The sequence below is a fragment of the Coturnix japonica genome, chromosome 4, assembly GCF_001577835.2.
Source record: "Coturnix japonica isolate 7356 chromosome 4, Coturnix japonica 2.1, whole genome shotgun sequence".
In the NCBI taxonomy this organism is placed as follows: Eukaryota; Metazoa; Chordata; class Aves; order Galliformes; family Phasianidae; genus Coturnix; species Coturnix japonica.
Window position 1 is genome coordinate 40,945,435 of NC_029519.1, and position 22,064 is coordinate 40,967,498.

At 39.9% G+C, this 22,064-nt stretch overlaps 1 protein-coding gene across 16 annotated transcripts in view; it reads right to left on the bottom strand.

Annotated features, from left to right (window-relative positions):
• MAPK10 (mitogen-activated protein kinase 10) overlaps positions 1 to 21,479 on the bottom strand; it is a 90,627-nt gene extending 69,148 nt beyond the window's left edge. For 3 of the 16 annotated variants that reach the window (XM_015861683.2, XM_015861681.2, XM_032443990.1), the window contains exons 1-2: positions 21,107 to 21,474; positions 16,374 to 16,493 (exon numbers count right to left, since the gene is read on the bottom strand). Coding sequence is in view for 5 of the 16 variants with exons in the window: in XM_015861663.2 (XP_015717149.1) it covers positions 21,107 to 21,109 (3 nt within the window). In the remaining 11 variants the exon portion in view is untranslated. Of the gene's footprint in view, positions 1 to 1,303; positions 1,416 to 16,373; positions 16,494 to 20,421; positions 20,527 to 21,106 lie in introns of all 16 variants that reach the window. The other 13 variants (XM_015861665.2, XM_015861666.2, XM_015861664.2 and 10 more) reach the window with 9 other exon arrangements.
• Between the last annotated feature and the right edge of the window lie 585 nt (positions 21,480 to 22,064).

Consider the following 22,064-nt stretch of genomic DNA (forward strand, 5'->3'; position numbering starts at 1 on the left):
GTTTCTGGACAGGAATAGGGGAGAAGGCACTGATTCACTGTTTAATTTAGCAACTGTTACCATGGAAATATCTATTTTTTACCAACTGCTGATGATTATCTTGTGCTTGAAATGTGACATCTGCATATTCTACATGAGACTGTATTTATAGATGAACAAAGCAAACGGTAGTTATTCCAACATGAAAACACAGCATGTTCCATGCACTTCTTACAGATACAGAGTTTGTCACAACAGACTATTAATCACACAAATAAATTGGCCTTTCAGAATATATAACCCAATTACCAGAGAGAAACAACAGCTCTTCCCAGATCTGAAATAAACAGAAACAGGAAATATAATGTGATTCCAATGTCCTTCCCTCATCTTCTCAAAGAAAAAGGAGGGACAAAAGTAGAGAGACTGCCTGGTCTAGCAGCTGCCATTACTGACTTACAAAAACATAGCTGCATTAAGACATATGTTTCTTCATACAAGCTTTTGTACCTAAAATGTATCAGTAAAAAAAGAAAAAGAAAACATTCACAAATGCACATTGCTGCTTGAATTGAGACAACTACTATTATCAGATATATACAACACCAAAATATTTACATTTAGTAGAATGTTCCTCTCTCTGCCCACGTTTGCCTTTGCTGTTATCCAGAAAGTTGTTAAGAAGAAACTTGGCACTTGAAGAAATTGCACTAGAGACAGATTTCTTTTCCCCGGGCAATAAAAGGTACTTAATACTGGTTTTGAACTAGTTTTCATTACATTGTGCCTGAGAAAAGAACAGATGAATATGTGACAAATCTGACATGAAAAGAATAACTTCAGGTTGAAAATTAAAAATAGTTATAGCTATGAGGTGGGGATGGGGGGAAGGTCTCAGGAGTACTGGGTGTATGTTGCAAAATGCAATGTGTAGATGCAGAGCCTGCTGTAAGTTAAAAAAAGACCAAAGGCCCCACACTGACCAACCAGCTGCACAAAGGAGGCTCAAGGTAGGGGAAGCAGAAAGTACTCCAGTTGAAGAACACAGAACAATAGATCCCAGAAATGAAGAGAGACGTGATAATTGGACAGAACCACCCAGAACCTGTTTATTATACAAAAAGGCAACAAAAATACTGAAAATCAAAGGGCTGTTTTCCCACACAAGAGCTAGTAATGCAGACAGATCTACACATTGCTGGCTGTACTCAGATGCAATCTAGCACCGTAAAATGATTTTCAAGTCAGCATTTAAGAGGGCAGACAAAAGACATTCATAGGTTGCCATTACTGTAACAGAGGTACTCTCTGTACATGGAAATACCTGAATCACAGATGTACTTTCCAAGGCAGTGCAAGCAATAAGCCAGGCTTCTTAGGTATACTTCTCTGAGTGTTTGACTTCATTTCTGAACTGAACAACAGGGTCAGGAAACCTGTAAGTGTGATGAAAGACTGGAATTCAACAGCACTTCTCTTTAACATAAAGGCAAAATACCTATGCCTTTCAAGTACTACAGTTAAAAATCTTCTTCTATCCTGCAGCTGAAAAAGGTATCACAAGTATTTAAAACCAACTTGACCATTGTGTTTGTAACATATGGAGATCATGGAAGAGCCCCTCATAAAATTCTCCATCAGAAATGAGTACTAAGAACAAAGGTGCTCCTTAGTTCTCTTTTATGCGTTATAAGCTTACTGTAATTGAAGATGCACAGGATCAAAGAACAGCTGATTACACAATGCCCAGAAATCTTATGGAAGAAGAATTATTACTGAGTAAGCCCAAGACATACATCAACCACTGAGTCACCACTGTCATACATGGATGAAGAAATACGTCCTTTCTGGTGACAGATGGAGGAAGATGTATGCACAGAGCTGGGGAAAGGAGGGACCTGCAGCTGAAGCAAACAAACCCCCACCATGGGATGACAGCCTGGAAAAACAGAAGAGTCACATAGCAGGACAGAGATCTACCTGGATTACAGAGACCTTAACAAGGCTGTCCCAAGAGATGAGTCCTCCCTTTTCATGCCATACATTTTGCTTAAAACATATTTAATAATCTGTGCAGACACTATCAAAGCAGATAATCATCTGAACCCAGCTCTTTGGTGGGAAAAATCCACAAACAACACCACCAAAACCAAAATGTTTTTCCATCTGTTTTTGGCAATCAAATAATCCAACAAAGCACTGTTACATTGGAGTGCAGCAAAACGTGAAGGCGTTGCCTGCATTCACTTCATAGTTGATGACACGGTAACTTCAGGGAGTGGCTGAAGCTGGAGATGGCTACAGTCCAAGCAGAAAATATTAAGGTCAATGCAAATAAAATCCAGTTTGTGACAGAAGATGATAAGACAGTGGCTCTTTTCTGACAGAACACAGCCAGGAAATGTGAAGCCACTACAAAATGGTAAGGCACAGTGGGAGCTCCAGATGCAGAATGCACCAGATGGAACCCTTTCTGACCACTGTGGCATACTCCAACAGCAGCATGGCAATCAGCAGGAGAAGCACTCTAAGCAGAAGAGCCAGGTCCCCTCCTGCCAGCAGCACAGTGCCTGTACACAACAGCTGCTTGTGCACAGCACCATAGTCACAGCCACAGACAGCAGCAATCTGGGCAATACAGTAATAATGCGCTGAATGCTGTGCTATGTGATATATGCACAGAGAATGTATTTAAAGGATCACAAAAGCAACAGTCAGCACTTGAGCCAGCAATTAAAAACCACCATCACCATCTTTCGAGATGCACCTTACAAAAGAGACGCCCATGAGATAATGAGTATGTATAAATGGGTAAGACAACACCTGCCACACACGGATGGATTAACCAGGATCTGTCAGCACTGCTACTGCCATTGCTGTTTAGAATGCTCTGAGTGGAAGAGGTTGCAGAAATGAAGATGAACAGAGTGCAGTGCTCTCTTTACCATGAAAAAAGTTCACAGAATCACAGGGATCTGAAAGGACTTCTGGAGATCCCCTGGGCCCAACTCTCTGCTAAGGCAGTTCCCTGCAGCAGGTTGCACAGGAGTTTGTTCAGACAGACCCTGAATATCTCCAGAGAAGGAGACATTCCACAGCCTCTCTAGGCAGCTGCTCTGATGCTCAAATCATCAGAGGGCTTCTGGATAGAGGGAGAAGGGTTTCATATGACCCAGATCCCAGCTGTAAACCTGCACAGATGGGATAATCACTGTCTGGTATCTAATAATAAGGGATCTAGTTAAGACTTCAGCCCTTTTTGTCACTCTGTCTTTGATATGGGGAAGCAGGGATACTACAAACCTATCAATTTCAGCCCAAAACACACCAGTATTTCTGGATGTGAAGAAAACTGATGCAAATACACATGCACATAGGTGCAGCCCATGTAGAAAGAACTGTTTTCTGTCTGTGGAATTATGTTTTCCTGCCCTGCAATTTGATTTTTATGTATTCAAGAATCATGTGGTAATATGTGTAATGCTGTACTTCATTTTAAGCACTTGAATACTCTGACTAGGGCACTGTTCAATTGCTTAAAGTTTAGATTTTAAGGATGATTCAGTTGCTTAAAATTAGGTATGTACTCATGTGCCTTGTTAAGCTGAGCTGTCCCTTCAGCCCTCAGGGGAGCACTGGGTTCAGAAACAGCACTGATGGCAACAAGAAAGCAAACAGGATAGAACACTGTAAATGAATTAAATAGTCAACAGATGCTACTATTTTTCAAATCAAAATTGAAAAACAAAGGACTGACAACATTGATGAATATCCCTAATTCAGAATTTCTTCAGTTCCAGTTCCCACTGAGTGATTATCTAGCTTCTCTTGCTTTCAGGTTGACATACTGATAGAGACTGACTAGAGATATTTCTCCTCCACTAATAGCACAGACAGGGTAGCAACATGGCTATATCCATCCTATCCTTATCTTTCTGTTCACTCCCAAAACAATGATCTGAGACCTACAAGATCATGCTGATCAACCATCCATCTACCACCAATAGTTCTCATTAAACCACATCCCTCAGCACAATGTTTAAACATTCCTTGAACACTTCAATTTAGGGTCAAATATTGCTTAGATATGGTGGCAGTGGAAATTCCAACAGTCACAAAGGTTCAATACTCAAAGTCAAAATTCTGTTTCCATATTAAAACTATTTTACAGGAAGCAACAGTCCTCACTCAAGTCAGAAGTTCAGTTTATAAGCTTAAAGTCCTGAATTTACTAAACATATCAGCAAGTTTACACATACCACACAACAGCAGGCATTGCAGTAAATGTAGAAGCCCTTTTCAAGCCCTGAGGGTGTAAGCTGGTGATGGAAGCAAATGGCACTGACCTCTTTATTGCTGAGGTTCACACATACTGCAGCGATACTGTAACAGCACCAGAAGGAAACCACTCTGCAGCAGGTTAGTATATATTGCTTAAGTTGGTCGGTGATAGACAGTTTCTGTGTACTTAACCCCTCAGTTAAGTACTCTGCTATATTTAGCCCAGCAAGCCTACTCTTATTATTTGTTCAGTGCATCATGAGTTCTGTCTTCTTCCACGTGAAAAACACACGTGTTCCCTGGGTTCACATACAATTTATGATGGATTGCTTTTTTTTCTTCATGCCACATACCTCCCACACAGAAAAACTTTGCAAAGAGACCAAGTACAAAGCTTTCGCTTAAAGGAAATGGGAATTGTTTTGAGGAGTTGCAGTGACCTGAAATCCTTCAAACGCAGGCTGGGCAGCTTGTCAGAGGCTGGTTCTAAGTGCCAGATCCCAGCCAGGAGTCAGAATGTCTTATCCTGTCCTGCAAGTGAGCTGAAGAAGTCATAAATTATCCTGAGCATTTTACCAGCAAAGGATCCCGGACTGCATTCATGATTGCCCCCTACAGAGTAGTATAAATCATAACATAATGCCCTGACAATACTACGGTCCATGGTGGAGAAGTGTCCTGGAGCAACCCGGACAGTTGCTGTCACCCCAGAGCAATGCACTGACCCTCAGTTCTGTGCACTCAACTATAAAATAGAGGCAATAATACTCATTTTTCAGGATTGATATAAGTCTTAGTAAAGCTGGCTTAAGTGCTTTGTTATGCTTGAGCAAAAAAGGAAATTATTATAATTTTAAATGAAGATTAATTATAAAACTGTTAACATAAGCATATTAGAAAAATGAACTCTGAATGGCAAGCCAGCAATTTAAGATGCTTTCTTACAAGATAATTTCATATGCATCTTGCTAATCCCCACTATTCTAAATCCTGTGCTTGTTTCCCTGCACTAAAGCTAAGAAGAGGCAATATGCCATCACTGAAATGCTGATTGAAAAATTAGCCTCCATGCAGAACCGTTCTGTTCGCTATTTGCTGTACATCTGACTGACATAACTTCCAGCCTGGAAAATAGAGCAGTACACCAAGTCACCAAAATGGAATTTGTAGTAAGTCTCTCCTGCAATTTTGTACAAGAATCCTAGACAGTGCACTCTTCCCTTAATCTGGTAACGATATAAATCCTTTCCTAAGTGCGTTGCTTGGATGAAAACTTAGGACTAGAAAGCATATAATGCTGAAGATGGTACAGATTCTGTAATAAAGGAATTAAGCAAAATAACTTGCTTCTGTTTGATGTAGCAAATTGTCAAAGCAGGTATTGATTCAAATCCTAGTCCCTAAATCTTCTGTAAATACATTCTATGAGCTTAGGCTCTGCCACTTATGCAATGTATGCAAATAAAGACAGAACTCCGGGTTCATCTTCAAATAACAAATAAAAGGAAAAAATCAGCCATCCCACCTCATCACACCCTCCAGTCTGTTTGTACATCAGAAGCTCCTCAGAAAAGTTAAATCACCATAAAATCTGTTTAAGTCCTCTAAGAGGATAAATATTTCAGGCTAAGACAATACATCTTGACAAAAGCTCCCCTGTACTTGTACAACTTCGTGCCAAGCATTTGGGAAAGCAGCGGTGGTCTTCAGAAGTCAAATCAAATGAACAAGCATTCAAAACATTTGTCTTTGTTCTCCAGCATCTTCCCATTCTCTCATCCTGTTTTCACTACAATGCATTACATGAGATTTCACTACCAAACACTTGGCGAACAAACACGCACGAACCTATTGTACACAAAGACAAATCATTAAATGACTTAGTTTTATGTCTTCTAATGCACCTCCCCCAAAAAAACCCCAAGAACAACACAAAAAACAAAAACAAAAAAAAACCCCACAACAAAACAGACAAAAAACACCTAGAAACAGAAGTACAGAAAGCCAACTATGATTTGCTGTTTGGATAACAAGTCTGACAAACCAAAGCATAGAGGTAAAGGTGAATATGCATGCAGCTAAGAAATTAAACCGTGCAATTCTACAGCATATGTGCACAGAAAAGGCCCAGTTCTGCACCCTGAGTAAGGAGGCCTGAATTCTGCTAATTTGTTGTGCTTCACATCTCACAAGAGAAAGTTGCAACAAACACCAACATAGCTTGTTTTTGTTTTTAATGAGTAATTCCATACTGTATGCAGTACAGAAATGTCATCAGTAGAAAGCTGAAGTTTAGCATGAAAAAATTAAAGGACTCAGTACCACATAAGGAGCATAATACCAAAGACATGCCATTATCTGACAGCAAGCACACAAAATTTAATGGCAATATCTGCTATTTTTATAAGCATTTGGGACCTCACCTTAAATGAAAGACAATGCCCGCATCACATACTATAGAGCAACATTTAATGTCAATCCATATAATACCAATAGCAAGAGCTGCAATGAAAATCTTGATTATTCTGATTACTTTCTAAACTAACAGCTCAGAGCCTATATACCTCTTTCTACTATAGGAATAAAGATTCTAGACATAAATATCACATTATTCTGCTGTAGTATTACTCACTATTGAATATGGCATAATGGCTTGTAACTCTCTTGATACCATTTTTTAATGCTCATACGTGGCAATAAAGACCAAAGTTTCATTAATGCAAATTCAGGAAATCTCCTGGGAGTTAAACCAGTGCTACCTGCATAAGTATAAATGCATCTTGTGTATTTTAACAGTTATATATTCACCAAAGTTACTATAAACAGTATGAAGTTGAATAATAATCAACATGAAAAACCCTCCATGCATTGAGATGCTACGGACATTACAAAGTATTCATGTGCTATGAGTGAACTGCTCTATCAGAAAGATAAATCCAACATAATGACGCCATTAACTACAGTTATTAATTCTGCCTCCATCTTGCTACATTTATGCCACGTCTGTTAGTATTCTTCCCATATGCTCATCCTTTGGAGTAGTAATTTAGTCTTTCCAAAACGTAGCTCAGCGCTACAGCACAAAGGTCCGAAAAGCCAGATGCATTCACTTCAATAGGCAAACAGAAGGCACTTATAGCACTCTCTCTCTGAGACAGATCTTAACTCCAAAAGAAAATTGCACATTGAAACATAAAGGCTGAAAGAAAAAATAATTTCAGGTGTTTGGAGCAAGTGCCCATAGGGAATGAAAAAGACAGCTGAAGAAATTTTGCAATAATGAAAAGTAAGTTCGTTTTTCATTGGCTGTTTTCTGTTACTAGACAAAGATACAGCACCCAGTGAACAAAGTAAAACAAGTGCTGATTTCTGAACTAGGCAGAGGCAAAAGTATTTTGAACATCATTATGATTATGCTTTGCAACGAACTGCAGATTTAACTGATTAAATAAAGGAGCTTTTTAGATAAGGAAGCACTAAATTGCTAATCCTGGTGACTGATACTAAAAAAAGCTTCTGTTTCTTCACCCTTGCACAGAGTTCTGGAATGAAGTCAAAACAGTTCTGCTGACACCTGCAGAAAGCAGGAGAGGAACAAAGGAAAGCTGTAGAGGCCAGGATTCTTCTCTCTCACCCCCTACTCTTCATGTGATGCAAGTACATTCAGGAGGTACATAAGGGAAGAAACAGTCATAGCTGCCATCATGTATGGAAGCATGCGGTAACCACATCTAGCATTTTAGACTCACTGAGATCTAAGGCATTAACCATCACCATAAGCATGCTAAAAAAGTTGCTTAGTACAACAGATAAAGGGCATGACAGTAAAAATCCTTGATTTAGAAGAATATTCTCAGAACATGTCTATATCTCACTGCTGACACAGTTCTTTTGAAATGACATTTGTTTTCATACAAGCATTTTTTAAATTGCAGTCAGTCTGCAAAGCTGTTTTTCTGGAGCAGCAAGCAGTGGTGGTGGTTGGTCAGAAGGAGCTCATATGATAAGGTCAGCAGAATACCCAAGTGTGCTGTGTAATCCTGCAGGATGGGTCAGGGGAGGCCAAACACCCTCCTGATGAGGGGGAATACACAGGAAACTGTAGGTTAAGTTACTCTACAAAGACATCCATCATGAAGTAGCATTTGTCATGCTTCAGGAGTTGGGCCTTGTTTGCGCACAGCTCATTTCCTTAGCTCTTCTCTTTCTCCTTTTCCATATAGAACCACCTGCTAAGTACAGCACTGATTTATGCTTAAAGATGATGAAAATGAGCTTTCTGAGCACCAGAAAGCTTCTCTGAAGCACAGTCAGGCATGAGGTTAGAGCTTAAACTGTGATTTGAGCGATCAGCACTTACAATTCAAGTAGGGCTTTGTTGCTGACAGTCAAATTCTGACAGAAGATTGACAGTTTATTACTTCTCCCCCACACCTTTTCTCCACTGTAAAATAAATAAATACGGGGGTCACGTGTGACAGAATCACAAATGTTGGAAAAAGACCACTAAGATAAACTAGTCAAACTCAACTGCTTGATTTAGAGACTGCTCTAAAAGATCTCTAGGAAATAATTTTAACTATGATATTATTGTCATTTTATTAGCTGCTACTACTGCCTTCACTTTGTTAAAACAGGAGCTGGGATCACCAGCGGACTGTACTGTCTCCTGGGTTGCCCCTTTGGACGCACACAACAGATCCATTCCGAACCAGCTTGAAGTCTGCTCTGAGCTGTTCTGATCTCTTACAAGTTGCACAATAGAGAATTCACATAAATTAAGGAATCAGTTAAAAAGTACTCTTACTGTGGGGGAAAAACATACAGCACTCGCTCAAGGACTTGCAAGTCAAGTGTATTTGGTATGTGTCTTTACTCCCAAGTCTTGGATAGCATAGCTCAGCTAGGATTTTGAAGGTTACTCAAGTGAAATTTAATTATGACTTTTATTTATGGTTTCCTCTAGCTGTGCAGACTTCTAATCCATGAAGTAAAGAATCCAGTCCTGCCCCATTCCTTTAAGTGTTCAAGGCCAGGTTTGATGGTGCCTTGGGCAGCCTGTCCTAGTATAGTATTACATGTGGTGCTTGGTGGCACTGCCCATGGAGGGGGGTTGGAGCTTGATGATCCTTGATCCCCTTCCAACCCAAGCCATACTGACTCTACAATTTAAAATCCCCAAAACTGTAGCACTCACCAGCTAAGGCAATACTACCAGTGATAAAACCACAGGACAGCATGGGAAACATTCCCCTTACCACTGAAAAAGGTTTTTGGAGGGGAGGGAGGAGGGAAGAGAAGAAGAATCCTTAGCTTTACTTACAGTTTATTAAAAATACCAGAATCCAATCATGTCAAAAAGCACACACATTTATAATGACATTTAAAATTTGAGTTGCACTTTAAGTTTTTCATTCATTGACCAGAATAAAGTAGCAATAAGAGTGGTCTAGCAGCCTAGAAGCTATGAGAAAGGACCTCACCACGCATTTGCCATCAGCAAAAAGGACACATCCAGGCTGTTCGTGCTCATACCATTTCCACAATCCCACTAAGGTTCCACTACCAGTTAGCTGGTTTCACTGCCTGGTGTACAGATCAGTGTTGTCAGGCCAATAAACTCTCAAGCTCACCAGTCACATCTATACTAAGATTCAGGTGATCTTTTTCCCAATACTCCTGGCAACGCGTGAACAGGCAGATTAAACTGAGCCAATAGAACGCAAACGACAGCTACTATAAAACATCAAACAGTGAAGTTCTAAGGTGAAATAATACAAAGGATGGTAATAATACAAGAAAGATGGTGATAGATATCCAAAAGGTTATCTATAGGATAAACTCACCAGTATGGATGCATTCAGCCTGGCTGGAAAATGCTGAGGCTGACTATCTGATCTCCACGAAGGAGCCATCTCAAAGAGATGCTGCCTTAGTGGTGGTCAGCCCTTAAATGAAGTCTAGGAGAGGTGGAGTCAAGCTCCACCCCTTCCAGGAGCACAGCTGAATTACCCTCACCTGTGCTCCCACAGCTGACCCAACACTTGCCTCAGCTGATTAATCAGAGGTTCAGGCTGTGATTACCAGTTTCCCCATACAGAAATCAATAGAGTTACACTGAGGACTGGAGCCTATACCTCATCTCAGACAACAGTGGCCATGTAAAAATAATTCAGAACCACAATGACCTCTACGCCTGTATTTCTTCAGAATATCAGATGAAAAAAAACAACAGAGGACTGCACTGTATGTTTCTTAGATTAACGAGCAAAAATCTTGAAAGCATGGGTTTTATTATTTATAAATCACTGAAATTTGTACAGACAGGTATTCTTGCTATACTCTTCTCTACTGAAAGACATCTGCCATATTCCCTTCTGAAGCTTGATAATAAAATTAATTTTAAGCACAGCAGCAAATTAAGCTTTCACGATGCCATAAAAATATCCATCAACACATGGATGACTGAAATCTAACAAAATTAATGCAGATGTATAAGTAGGATTGTGATACACAATTACCCCATGCAGATCTATTTCAGGAACAGCTCCAATATTTTTTTCTTTCTTTTGATTTTTTTCTTTGTTTTAGGAAGAACAGCATTAGAAGTTTCACTAGTTTTTATCTTTAAGCTCTTATTTAAAGACACAAGCCATTCTTCAAACACTGGTTTCTGTGGTGGGCTGTCCATAGAGTGTTTGAGCTAGGCATAGGGTAGGGGAGTTAAATGGCAGATACCTCAATATGTCATCTGATGTACAACCAACAAAAATCTTCATGTCCACGCTACAAAACACATGGAAATAAATTCCATCTTTGCCGCACTCTCTTTACTTCAATGCTAGAAGCTTACAATGGAAGCAAATCCTCGCATCCTTCTTCCCCCCATGCTTATTGTTGCAGTGCTGGTGGGTCAAAGCAAGAAGCATCCACTATGCCGCTGCTCAGCCCACTCCATCCCACACACAGCTCCAAAGAAGTAACCCTGGTAAGTACAGCCTAACACAACCTGCGATTTTCCAGAAACAAACACAGAAAAGAAGTGGATTAGGAAAGTCCCTGTATCATATACTGCATCGATCTATACAAGCTAACCTGGGACAGAAGCCATGTAAACACAAAACTGTGTACAGGGTAAATTACTCCATAGGCTGCTGTACAAACATAACCTTTAGCAATGACTTCTTAACCACTCAGAACCAGAACTCCTCCTCAGGGTGCTTCACAGTCACAGTGCTCTCAAAGCCTCTGCAGACTTACAATGAGTCTGCACATGCAGAATGAGAATCAGCCTGTGGATCCACAGGGAGTTGGGTAAAACTCCAAAAAGCTCAGCCCACAGCAGAGTCCTCCATTGTGCACATCTGCCAGGCTTTTCACCTGCTTTCGTTGGCAGACTGAGAAATGAAAAGGTTGTAACAACAGTACACAAACAGGCGCAGAGTCCAAAAAAAAAAACCCCAACACATTAACGAGTGTGGAAGAGGAAGTAAGAAAAGTGATTCCTTAGTGGTTACACATTACTTCCTACCACTTTGTATATTACAGGTTAATATGCCATGACCATACACACAGCTGAATTTACTGTTGCCTTGGTCTCCTTCCTACCTCTTCGCTGGCACCATTCTCTGTGCTCTGATTCAGCGTTTTCATTAATTCCTCTGCATGCTATTTAAATTATCTTTATACAACATGTACAGATGACACTGAAAAACTATTCCAAGATTAAGAGGACATTTGTTTGACACTGTTCCCATATTCTGCAGCAATGCTGCTGGATGTTTTCCATAAGGTTAAGAGGAGAGCCTGCCAAACACTGAACTCGCCTTCCAGGTGACACAGAGTTATTGTTTCCGTCAGCAACTCAACAAATACAGAGGAGATACCAACATTTCATCTGAGACATTCACAGGTCACACCTGGCGCAGGGAAGTATATAGGTCATTAAGTTCACTCCTTTTCAGTAAGAACAGACTGACACATGGCAGAACAAAAGCATTTGGTCATCAGTATTGCGGAGTGAAACTAAAAACCTGGAGAACCCCTAAAGACAGACACCTGCATTTTAACATCCATGTCTCAATAAGCATTCAGAAAGATGATGAATGTGCACTTCAGTCAGACATCTTCTTTATTATTAAACAACATCAAACCCAGAAATCAAAGAAATTTGTCATATGCTCCCAGAATCCTGCAATACCACAAAGGAATAACCTTCATGGAAGCACTGGAATGATTTGAAGCCTCAAGCTACAAGATACTCAGTTTTCTTTTTTTAATTTTTATTTTTTTATTTTTTTATTTTTAAAGGAATAAGGATGTAAAGCCTACTTTTTATTAAAAGGAAGCTCACAGTTCCTCATATGTATGTGTCACTGAGCCTTGGGCATTAAAAAGCACAAATACTGCAAGAGTTGAGAAAACTGCATTTCGGTATCACTTAATTAAAACATGAATCTTACCTGCTGCAAGGACCAGGAATATCAAACGACAAACCAAGGATGGAGGGAGAAGGGATATGCACCAGAGTGAGAAGTAACAGCAGAAAAAAGAATTCTGGCTTCAAAAAGGAGTTAAAACATCTTGCATAACAACATTCAGATAAAGTTTTTGTCTTGTTTGCCATCATACAGCAGTTTTTATATACACAACCTTTTCCTGCTAAGGAAGACAGGGAAGCAAATCACCAGCTTCTCCAGAAATTCTTCTCTGAGCTTGTCTGACAAAAGTCTGCTGTAACTACCAAACTTACTTAATGTTTAACATTGGATAGATGAAGTTCAGAATCTGACTTTATGTATATTGCATTCAAACAGATGAATAAGAGAGAAATGAGATTTTGTACACAAAACATAGACTTGGTTCCAAGATACTAAGCCAAGACTTTCTAAAGATTAAAAGGTACTTAATTATTTAAGTGCTTACAAAACCAAAATGACCGTATCTCAGGTACTTTGCTCATCTGCATGGATATATCAAGCCTGGCCTCCCTTTTACACCATTTCCAGTGAAATGAACCCAGTTCCCACCAGCCTTAGCACTTACCTTATTTTCATATTGCAAAATATCCCAGAGTTCTTTCACTACTTTATTTAAGGAATATTAATAAATAGCTTTGTACTCCGAATGCTACTCTTCCTTCCCATTGTGTTCCATATGGGCAGTTAATTGAACAGTAAAAGATTCCATTTTTTTCTTTGGAAGTGAAAAGCAAAGTTTTGGACAAGGTTTCTGACTTAATATTAACTTCTACTGTTATAAATCCTTTGTTTTCATAAACTGGAACATCTGGATGCAAAATATACAGATTTGCATATGTAAATAAAGGATATTAACTGAAGAGAACCCAAGCAGAAGATTTTATATCTTTTATTTATATATATAAATATATATATTTATAACATTTTATATCAAGCTGAAGATTTCAAGTTGTTGTGAATTCATATGTGTTTTACAGGGCTGTATCCACATCTGATCATGTGTGGAACTCTTAACACATATTAAAGAGTGTTATATTCCTAAAGAAGCACAATTTTTTCTTCCTGTGGAGCTGTAAATTCAGAGCAAGACCCCACATTCCTCAGTTTTTCTCTTAAATATATTTAACAGTTTTGACTCTCAAAAAGATGCCATTTGGAAGGAAATTTTCTCAAGTAAATCTCCACCTACAGCATCTGTGACACCATCAAGCAAACTCCTGATCACATAGTTTCTGAAAACCTTCTGTTTGTGCTGATCATCCATCTTCATAGAATCATAGGATCACTGAGGTTGGAAAAGACCTCTAAGATCACCAAGTCCAACCCACTCCCACTATGACCACTTCGCCATGTCCCTCAGTGCCACATCTCCATGGTTCTTGAACACATCCAGGGATGGCAATGCCACCACCCAGGCAACCTGTACCAATGCCTCACCACTCTTTCTAAAAGCAATTTCTCCCAACATCCAACCTGAACCTCCACTGAAAAACCTTAAAAAACAGAGATGGGAATAACAAAGCTGGAGGAGATTACTCAGAAGTGAGCATAGAACTCATAGAGAAACTCAGCCAAACAGAACATGACTGATTTAAATACTATGCAACAGTATCCATAGCTACAACACTCAGACAAAGACATCTTGGTGACCTGAGGGACAAATGATCAAGTCACACTGCTTGTAGACAGAAGTATCTCTATGTTCTATGAAGACAAAACGAACCCTGAGCTTTGCATATACCACTAAACCCTGTAAAAGTGAGGATTACACTCAGCTTCTCCAAAAAGGATTTTCAACATATTCATCAAGTTTTAGAATATTCATAGTGAGAGGGTATGAACTGTCACACCTACAGTTTAATCATGTTAGCACATACACAATATCATCAAAATTCCATGCAACTTCTCTGCAATTAAGTCACAGATATGTGACTGTATTCTGTATTCCTGTATTCGTTATATTAGAATAAAATTGCACAACATGTACTTGCCATGAGTCAGACATTTTGTTGTTGTGAGTTTATACAAACTGTTATTATCTACAATAGCAAATTATCTGCTAAACACAGATTAAGACTGGAAAAAAAAACACAGTGGTATGGTTTTGCACTTCATTAATTCAAAGCGCAGCCAAACCCAATTATTTGAAAAGAGTTAAGTCTCATGGTTGTAAGAACCAACATAATACATCAAGGTGAAGGCTGCCTTGCTAGCAAGAATTGCTTTCGGACAGATTCCATAGACCTTAAAATCTCTAAGAACTCAAATGCATCATGGTGGTAATACCTGGATGTTTTCAAGTTCTAAATGAGTACCTCACACTGAATATCGACAAGTCAGGGGAGAAAACATCCTTACTGGGATTCTTTCATGATATATTACTCATCTCAAAAACATGGTTTCCTGCCTTAGAGGCACATTAAATTCTAACAGTACACAACATCTTTCAATGGTCTCGTATTCATTGCTTTTCAATACATTCTCACATATTTTGCTCCAGAACAGAAACAAGTAGATAAATCCACCTAATCTTTTCTTCTTATTTCTTCTTTCCAGCAGTTCTACTAAGGATGACAGTGGCACATTATCAGACCACTCACTTCCTTATGCTATTTGCTATGTACCACTATAGCCAACCAGTTTTTTTGTACTGCAGGTGTTCATCTTTGCATGATCTACAAAGACAAACAGAACAGTAGAAATTCTACCTTTTGCTGGAGAGTAGGAAAATTTTGGTGACTTGAATTTACACAGTGTTTTTGTTATAGCCTCAGAAATGGGATATGACCTAGATCACTGAGAACAGCCAAATCAAATAAGACTTTCATGAAGTCTACTGAGTAAATTGTACCTGTTTCTTTTATTTACAACTGTTGACTTCCTGTTCACGCTGATTACGGTGACAGGAACTAGTCAACATCTAGCTGTTATTAAGAGAGGGAGAAAACGTGTATAAGCATGTTTTGAATGGAAATCTGTTTACCCTAAAGACTTGCAGGATTGCACAATGTCTATTTTCTCATTACATGAGATACCTAAAACCAGCTGTGCATATCCCAAGGATAAGCCAAAATCATCTTAGAGAAAACATTAATGGAAAGATCTTATAAGTAATTTTGGTCCTAAAGTTACTCTTGTAGATTTGCATATGCTTTAAAAAACCACAACAACCACACTATCTGATTTTCATCTCTATTCTCAGAATTTGTTTTTCTATGCAGGGAAGAAATTTATGGCAAGAAAACATGTCAGAAATCCTTATATGCCTCCTCAGTCATCTCACAGACCGAGAAACCAAATCACCTTTCTTCTCCCTCACCCCGAATAAAAGAGATGTAAAACAATAACAACAACAAAAAAACCCAACCAAACAAATAAAAACAAAAGGTTTCTCATCTTAATTTTATTATTTTTGTCTTCACTCTTCCACCAAAACCATGTTGCCAGTACATCTGATAGCAACACGCACAACATGGCACTGATATACTTGGAAAAAGGCACTTATAACAAGAAAACATTATGCTCAAGAAGCTGAAACTTTATCCTCACATTTAAAAAATACTCAGCATTCACTCTGGCACTGTTATTCTTCCAAAAAATATGATTTAATTAAATAGTATATTGTCAACTCACCACAGCATGTGCTATGCCTCATCTATAGGAAATAGTTTGGAGGCATCAGCTTCATGCATGGGTTGCCATAGCTGATACTGGAGTCTGGCCGGCTGCTGGTACAGCTTTCTAATACTAGCCCTAGACATGAAAAAAAGAGAAAGAAATATTTGGGTTTGAAGGGTTTTAAGTAAGTTAAACACAGGCAAACTAAGGTAACCCATAACATCAATATTTGCATGTCACACAACAAAGAAGTTTAACATTTTCCCCCTGATATTCGCATTCAAAGATAAACCAGAATGAAGTGCTGCTTAAATGGGAAAGAGGGGTCATGGCTTTTTTTTTTCCCACAAAAAAAATAAAAAAAATAAAAATAAATAAAAATTTAAAAAAAAAAAAAATTACAGATGGCAAATCCAGCTGTTCAGGAGCTCATGTTCTGGATATTCCAAGTTAGAACACATTGCACCACAAATCATGAAACTGTCCTTAAGTAATTTGCTTTTGTTTCAATCCTGTCTTTTCAGATCAAATCGTATGATTTTTCCTTGGAGAAATAAACATCAGCAGCCTTCACTGAAATGCTGAGATTTACACACAGGCATCTATTAATCATACCCAGGGATTACACTGAAATTTGACTTGTGATCACAAGTTGGCAACAGAAATACTTCATGAAATGTTGATACACCGAGGCATAAGGAAAGGCCTTGGATTGCTGTTGTCTATGAAATCGTGATGCTCTTCAAAAACACCGCCACAACCAAACATCTTCAAACGATGAAGCAGCTGTACTTATATGCAAACTGAAGAAAAGGGGTAAGCAGCAAATGTAAGAAGCTCTGGGAGTAAATAGCAACTAAGAAGAGGAACAATTGCATACCACTCTGGTGTCCAACTACTGAACAGAACCCCAAGCATACAAATAGGTGTTAAGCGTTAAGCAGAAGGCAGCTGCATTCATCATTGATCATCACTAAAGTCTGGGCAACATTTTCTTAGCATTGTTCTGTAATGTCTTCAAATAACTCCAAACAAAAGTGAACTGTATCTTGGAAGTCATGGAACGTAAACAAAAATCTATATGTTAAATCGATTGCTTTATCAGAGAGAGACCACAGCACTTCACATCCAAACTGCAAACTCCCCAGCTCCCTGAATTGTAATTCACAGTCCCCCAAGTTACCTGACCCACTGTTGTGAAATCCTGCTGAAACAGCTATTGATGGAAACCAGAATTTTGCTCTTCAGAGCCTTCGGCTTTCAGTGTTTATTACAATGCAAAAAGTTGGCAGCTGTTCCAGAAGCTGGAACTACCCTAAATTTTCCATAGCCTCACTGTGATGCAAGCAAGAGCCTGTAGTCATGAAGTCATAAGATGTTCATGGTCCTGGACAGGAAAAGAACCTCAGTGTAGAAGTAAAACTGCTCTTTGTTTTTCTAAAAGAGGCTCTGGTTCTGTCCTATTCTCCAGACTTAATCCAGAGATAAATGAAAGTTAATGACCTTCCCTTCCCTCAACACGAAGGTGAGAACACTCTACTGCCACCAGTATGTTCATGTGCAAAGTTAAAAAGAAATCAAACAATCGCTGTTTAATGAATAAACAAAATAGACTAAGAAGTATTAGGAGCTGAGCTTCCTGTCCTTCTATATTAAAAACAGTCAAAAGTGCCCTTCACAATGGCTAACAAAAGCAGGTGCATCAGGCTAAAAGGGAAATACAACAATTCAGCTTAAGGACTGTTCAGTTTCTACACACTGTGATGTAAAATCCTGTACCACGCTCAATCTTGCTTTGGATCTACCCTTGCATCTCATTATCACTGAGAAAGAGAAAAGAAAACCAATCTACTACCTCACATTGTACACCAACAAAGTTACACATTGCTTTCAGTTTTAGACCAATGCCATTACTTGAGTACAAAAGCTTTTTTGTTTGTCTGAAAGACATGTTCCTATGTCTGTCTATGCAGATGGTGCTGCAAGAAAGAAGCTCATAGCAAAAGCAACATTTCTCCTCCAAGCTGCTGCCCTTCATTAGGGTTAATTTTTCTTGCAGGTGGCCCCATTCAAACCACTGTTTCACAGAATCAGTGACAAGGCAGCAGAACAGTGATGCTGGAAGCAAAGCTGTTCAGTATTGGGGTTCAGAGAAGCCTGATGACAAAACTGAGCAGCAACTATGGTAGCATTGCAATTATTAGGCCTTCAGGTTCTAATTTCTAGTAGTGGTGTTATAAACCCAAGATGGAATTAGAGGGTCTATGGACAGAAGAATGCTCACCATAAGCAAACAAAAACAAGAAAATCAACAACACACACAACAGACTTTACTTTGTTCCAAATGCTTATCAACACACTGATTTCTTCTGTTATCAAGAACTATCCCAAGAACTGACCCAGCTTTATAGATCATAAGAGTTTAAGAGACAGCAAATTTCAAAGCTGGGGATGCAAGTGCAGCTTTTCTACTTTCCAAATCTCAATACAAATATGATATCTTAAAGAGCAATGCCAACATCCCATTCATTTCAGCCTGCTTCTTCCCCCCCACCCCTCTCCTGCACGAGTTGTGCAATGGACAGCAAACTGTGGGAGAGCTTTGTGACATTTCCAAACACAATGGTAGGGACATTTTGATGGCTGCCTCTTTGTTTTCTAGAGTCAAATTTAATACTGTTACACTACTGGAAGATTTTTTTGCCTTATAACAACTGATTAATTACTATTAAGTCTCTAAATGGCTATAAACATGTCAATGACTGACAACAACAAAATAATCATAATAATTAAAAACAAACAATGATAATTAAAAATAACAAAAACCCACACATCCCCAAAATCTGCTCTCAAAAAGCTCCTTAAGTGCACACATTTCCAACAACAGAACATTTGCTAGCACCAACAAGGCAGACAGGCAACAGAAATCAACCAGGTTTTCACATCAAGTGATTTTTGCCCTTAACCCATTTAGAAACATGTTTGCAATCCTAATATTGCTCAATACAGTAACAATTACACCAGGACTGTGATTAATTCTGCATGCTCTGGAGCAGCAGGATGGAGCACTGTGTGAGCACGCAGCTCACTGAGGGTCAGGAGAAGGAATATGGTTTAATGGCTGAGGTCAAATCACCTTTGTCATTCACATCTGCTCCCCCCAGGAGAAAGCCAGTTCAGCCAGTTGAAAGGTATTTCCTTGCCACCTTTCCTAGCATCAAGACAGTGAGCACACAGCAGGGGTATATGGAAGAAAATACTGCTCTGATGCGTTCCTGGCTGGTGGCTACAGAGCAACATTCTGAAATAGGGTTAAAGATCTGAGGTTTGGAGAACCTCTCCAGGGCACAAAAACCAAAGCAAGATTATGTGTGGGCAAAGATAAGAGCCCTGTGCAGAAGCAAGGCCATCTCATTCCATCTCAACCTTTTCCTTCTTCTGAAGCTGGTCTTACATCCTCTGTGTCCAACAACCTGATTCCAGGCTCCTCCTGGGTATTTACATTTTTCTCTTTTAAAAGAAAAAACTTTATGCTATTATTCTTTTCCCCCTCCCCCCCCCAAAAAAAAAAAAAATCTGCATTTTCAAGGACAGTTAGTTTGTCTTTAAACAGATCTTTGCCAAAATCACACAGAGCACATCACAGGGGGGAAAGGCTGCAGTGAATATACCATGCAGCTATGCAGCAAAAGGAGCCCATGTAAAGAGCTGAAAGCCATTGAAGACACAAACGCCACGGAACATGCCCAGTGTGGGTCACTGGGAGCACAACACAAACACTTCGTTAGGCAAATAGCATTTGTTTTGTTCCTTCTTAGGTCCCTCTGTAGAAGAAAAACTACTGATATTTCTTCTTATAGTAAGAGCTTTTCTGCCAAAATATCTCCCTGCAAAGCAGCACCAATTTCACTGCAGCATTCAGCAAGTGTTGAGCTCTTTTGCAGAGCAGCTGCCCTGCAGCGTGCTGTAAACACCTCTCCCAAAGCTCACATGGTGCCATCAGACGCAGTCAGCTTTTCCATTCACTTATACTGGGGCAGTCATGCAGAAGACCAGTGGTTACCTTGGACAACTACTTGCTTACAGGATACCACCGCACTCAGCACAGCTTTTCAGATCCTTCCCACCAGCACCTTTTTCCCTTTCTCTCTTCATTTCAGCCACTTTCCTGAAGGCCAAGATATATGTCATAAAAATCATAGAACCATTAAGGTTGGGAAAGACCTCTCAGATCATCATGCTCAACTACTGACCTATCCCCACACCATGCCCACTAACCCACGTCCTCCAGTTTTCCATTTGCTTAGCATCACCTTCTCTTCTTTCACTGATTCTCATTTTATATGGCTCTGCATGGACAATACAGCTCCCATCATGTACTCCTTGCTGCTGAATTGTGCACCTCCCAAAGCCCCCAGGCAGTGATGAGGCTGAGCAAACCACAACTGTTTACATGAGCCAGCTGGCGAAGCACTGTCACCCCATCCATGATGTGCACCGCTCTCACAAACCACCAAAACAACCAAACACACACTTATACAGACCCAACCACAGGAACACAATGGTTCTCAGCCACAGTATCTAGGGCTGCAGCCATCCCACTCCAGTTCACCATTTGCTCCATTGACCTGCCTCCTGCTTCCCCCATTACTAAAGCAACACTCAGCATCTATCACCCCACCCCACAAGAGCAGGTCAGTCTTGTACCACTGGTGGTATCACAGGTACCACCAGTGTCAGGTACCTACCATTCCGTGCTGCCTCTGTCCTTGTCCAGCCACCTTCCCCCAGCTGCACGTCAGGTGGTATTGTTAAGCCACATTCCAAATGGTGCCAAGGAAGAGATGAGCTTCTTATAAAAATAATCTAAAGAAAAATAAAATGGTGGGCAGCTGGATCCGACGTTCTCCTTTAAATAATTACATAAAAGAGAATGGAGGAGAAAAGAAAAAGGGGAGGCAAAATGTCTGATGATAGTGGAATAAAAGAGGAGGTTGGTTGCTGAATCACGCTCTGTCACTGCCTGGGAACCATTGTGCAGCTGATGCTGGCTGTACCATTGTGGAAGGACCGGAGGAGACAGGCGGAGCGATGGGGAATGGGGCTGCCATAGCAACGGGCAGGAGCGCACATGACGTCAAAGCGCAGAGGTCTGCAGGGGGGGGAAAGGGGGAGCAGGGAGAAATGGGATCTGCAGACACAGCTCCAGTACCTCATGGGGAACCAGGACAGAGTGGACTGCAGGGGGAGGCTGCAGCACCGGTCAGTGTAGGAAGGAGCAGCAATAGCAGTATTGCTCAGTGCAGATGTGCTTTGTTGTTTGCATCAGCTGCTGTACACACAGGGATAGATGTCCATCACACTCCAAAAAAAAAAAAAAGAACACAACAAAACAAACCAGAATATCTGAAATTAATTTATGTTCTGTGCTCTACAAGAAAAAGAGCTCGCAACAAATATTCACAGCCACCAATGCAGCCATCCATACTGCTATTGCCAGACGCAGGTAGCAATGCAGCTTCTAAAAACAGAATCCCTTGGAAACCCAAGGAACAGCCACAGATCTGTCCCTTCCTATTGGTACTCTCCACATCTCCAGACCTACAACATGTCACTCCTTGTGGGCCCCATGACTCATATTAACACCATGCTTTGAGATATCTGAAGGACTGGTGATGACTACTGACCTCCTCAGGTTAACAGCTA